Here is a 3441-nt window from a genome sequence, read left to right on the forward strand (position 1 = left end):
ATCCATCTGGTGAAAGGCTCAAGGTTGTCTCTGTTGTTGGATTTGGAGGATTGGGCAAGACAACTCTGGCTAAAGCCGTGTATGACAAGCTTAAAAAGAGTTTTGATTGTGCCGTTTTTGTTCCAGTGGGTCAAAGTCCAGACACAAAGAAAGTTCTTAGGGATATCCTCCTTGAACTTGACAGGGAGCTGTACAAAGCTTCAGCGACAATGGATGAATGGCAGCTGATCAACCAGCTGCAGACGTTCTTAGTAGGCAAGAGGTATGCATTTTTACCCTATGCTAGTGTCCTGCATGCTTTTTGTTGTGCTGACATGTAAGTGAAAATACTAGTATGGGTGAATAAAATACAGTGGCATTAATATAACATGTATAACATCCAACCGAATAGCAATGCAACTTTAGGCTTTGTCAGACAAATAAGGAATACAGTACTCCATATGGTTTATTCTTGCCTGCAAAAAGTATATATATGGTCTATTCTCTTGATGATATTTTGCCTTTGATTCATCCAATTGAAGTGGTCGGACCCTGCACAAGCGGGAGCTACTTGCACCGTGCTGCCCCATTTATTATCCCACCGGCCCTAGCCGCCGAGGCCGGCCGAGATCGTATCTTAGGCAGAGGCCGTAGGCTCTGTGCACGGCCTTGGGAGGTGGCTGGGTCATCCAATCCGGCTTGGTAGCAGTGGCGTAGAGTGCGCCGTTGAGGGCCTGGTGGAGGGCTGGTTGCATGAGGGTGTAGCCTTCGGTTAGTGGCCGACCGCTGTGCCTTGCTATATACGGCGGTGGATCTGGTGGTCATCTCCTACATCGGAGGTGGTCGGCCTGAGGCTGGGTGGTCAGATCTCGAGATCCGTCATCAAGTCCCGGCTACGAGTTGGGGAGACTTAGTTGCCGGTGAAAACCGAGCCGACTACAGGTGATGGTGGTGTTCTGCATTGTTACATTGATGAAGGCATCGTCGTGTAACTATTGTAGACCCACTCGTGCTTCTCCGAGAAAACCCTAGGATCTGGTCTTTCAAAAAGGACAATGGCGAAATTGCAGTGTAGTTTCTCTCTAGGGAGCATCATTTGTGTAGCAGCACTGGAAGACACAGGCAGGAGGTGCAGCGGCTTCATCTTCCACGGACCTTCTAGACTTCAAGTTATGCTTGGCTGACATGTGCTATGCTGTGTCATACCTCTTTGGGAGGTGCTACGCACGATAGATCTTCTAGACTTCAAGTTGTGTTAGCTGGTGGTACTTGGCGACATGGTGTCACGGTTTACCAGCAGCGACCACGACGTGCTCATCGGTTTGCGCCCCAAGGAGGTGGTGTCATTGGGTGCCATGGTGGTGTCGACAGATGGCTGGACTGGCAAGGATGTTGCAGATCTCTTTCCTGAAGATGGTTCAGCGGTTCGATGATAATGGCGGCTTCTAAAATGTGTGCATGTGATGTACGCTTTAGGTTTGCTGCACCGGTTGTATTTTCAGATACATTATGTGGACGGATCGGTAACGACACCGGTTTTAGATGTGGAGAGTGAGAGCACTCTACATTATCGAGTTTGTAGGTGTGAGTGATGGCTTCGGGTGGCTTGATGTATATTCTTGTGAGACCTTTGTTGAATAAAATGTATCGATTGATGCAGTGGCCGGGGGTTTTAACCTCCTTTTCCAAAAAAAAGTTTAAAACTATACACGTAATGTATAAAAAACATATGTTAGTTTTCTTTCACTTTTCCATAGAAATTTTAAGTTCATATTATTCAATGAGCATAGTACATCAAAGAAAAGTCTGAACGGTTAAAAGGAACACACCTACAGCACAAGCATGAGCGTCAACTGACTCGAACACACCGACGTAGAGCTACTCTATTGGATTAGCAACATGCAAGTAAACACAATCAGCTAACCATGTGTACCAGGTTGCTGTGTTTCAACTTTCAATTGGCCAAGCTTGCAAATAATTTCTTCTGAGTGTTTGGGGTACCAACACCATATCATCAAGACCAGTAGAACAGATGTGGCACATCTATTCTTTTGCTAAAATCCGAGATTATTACCGTCAAGCAGTTAACTGGGTAAGTACATGGACTTTGGTTTTGCGGCTAATTAGTGGACATCCAATTATATGCAATATAACCATGTGAAAAATGATAATTAAAGACTCAAGTATGCAAAAGAATGCTTTTCAAGTTTGAGATGTATTCCCATGGAAATATAGTACTGTATGTCATTGATGGCATCCAGAGGGAGTATATTATATTATATTATATTATATTATATTTTTGCTATAGTTAAATGCCTTTTTGTCTGATGTGTTGGTGTGCTTGTTCTACTGGGTATACTACTATATGTTATATTGATTTTCTAATTAAAGATGTTGCCTCTCATGGGAATAGGTACTTCTTTGTGATCGATGACATATGGGATATACGAACATGGGAAATGATTAAATGTGCTTTCATGGACAGTCATCCAGAAAGTAGATTAATCATAACTACTCGTCTTGTTGATGTTGGCACAAAAGCTGATGGTATCTACAACATGGAACCACTTTCTAGTGATAACTCAGAATTATTATTCTATACAAGGACATGTGGTGGTGAAGGACTAACTTCATCTAACCAACATGTTGAGGTGACTAACAAAATTTTGAAGAAATGTGGCGGTGTGCCATTAGCTATCATTACAATTGCTAGCTTGCTTGTTGGAAAGCAGAGTGAGGATTGGTCTAAGGTGTATGACGCCATTGGTTTTGGGCATGAGGACAGCGAAGTTGTTCAGAACACAAGAAAGATATTGTCTTTTAGTTATTATGATCTACCTCCGTATCTGAAGACATGTTTATTGTATCTAAGCATGTTCCCTGAAGATAGCTTTATTGAAAAAAAAACACTCATATGGAGGTGGGTCTCTGATGGTTTTGTCCCAGATAGGTCCTTTCAGTTAGGAGAGAGCTATTTCAGCAAGCTAGTAAATAGAAGCATGATCCGGTGGATAGATCGTGATGATATTTTGAATGGCGAAAGTGGTTGTCGTGTGCATGACATGGTGCTCGATCTCATCCGCACCATATCAAATGAAGTAAACTTTGTTACAGTACATGATATGGAGCATCACGTCACATGTCCAGGAGGAAAGTCAACCAACAAGGTTCGCAGAGTAGCAGTACATGGAAAAGGTGGGGAACACAACTCTTGCATTGCAATGGAGCATGTAAGGTCATTTTATGTTGTCAAGTGCAGTGCCAATAGGATGCCCCTACTTTTGAGCTTTAAAGTACTGCGTGTGCTAGTTATTGAGGACTATGTTTTTTTCAGAAGGTAGTAGTCTTGAGCATCTCGGTAAGTTGGTGCAGTTGAGGTACCTGGGGCTAGTGAAGACAGCGGTCAAAATCCCGGAAGGAATAGGGCATTATCTGAAGTTTCTTGAGATACTGGATGTAAGG

General features: G+C 43.2%; 1 protein-coding gene across 1 annotated transcript; it reads left to right on the top strand.

Moving 5' to 3' along the window:
* Positions 1-7: 7 nt before the first annotated feature.
* Positions 8-3146, top strand: LOC119344311 (disease resistance protein Pik-2-like; the record flags this gene model as incomplete). The annotated part of the gene is made up of 2 exons (XM_037614801.1): positions 8-262; positions 2393-3146. Coding segments are annotated over exons 1-2 (807 nt in total), but the record flags the coding sequence as incomplete, so codon positions are not given.
* Positions 3147-3441: the final 295 nt, after the last annotated feature.

Source organism: Triticum dicoccoides, unplaced genomic scaffold (assembly GCF_002162155.2).
Source record: "Triticum dicoccoides isolate Atlit2015 ecotype Zavitan unplaced genomic scaffold, WEW_v2.0 scaffold163151, whole genome shotgun sequence".
NCBI classification, from domain to species: Eukaryota; Viridiplantae; Streptophyta; class Magnoliopsida; order Poales; family Poaceae; genus Triticum; species Triticum dicoccoides.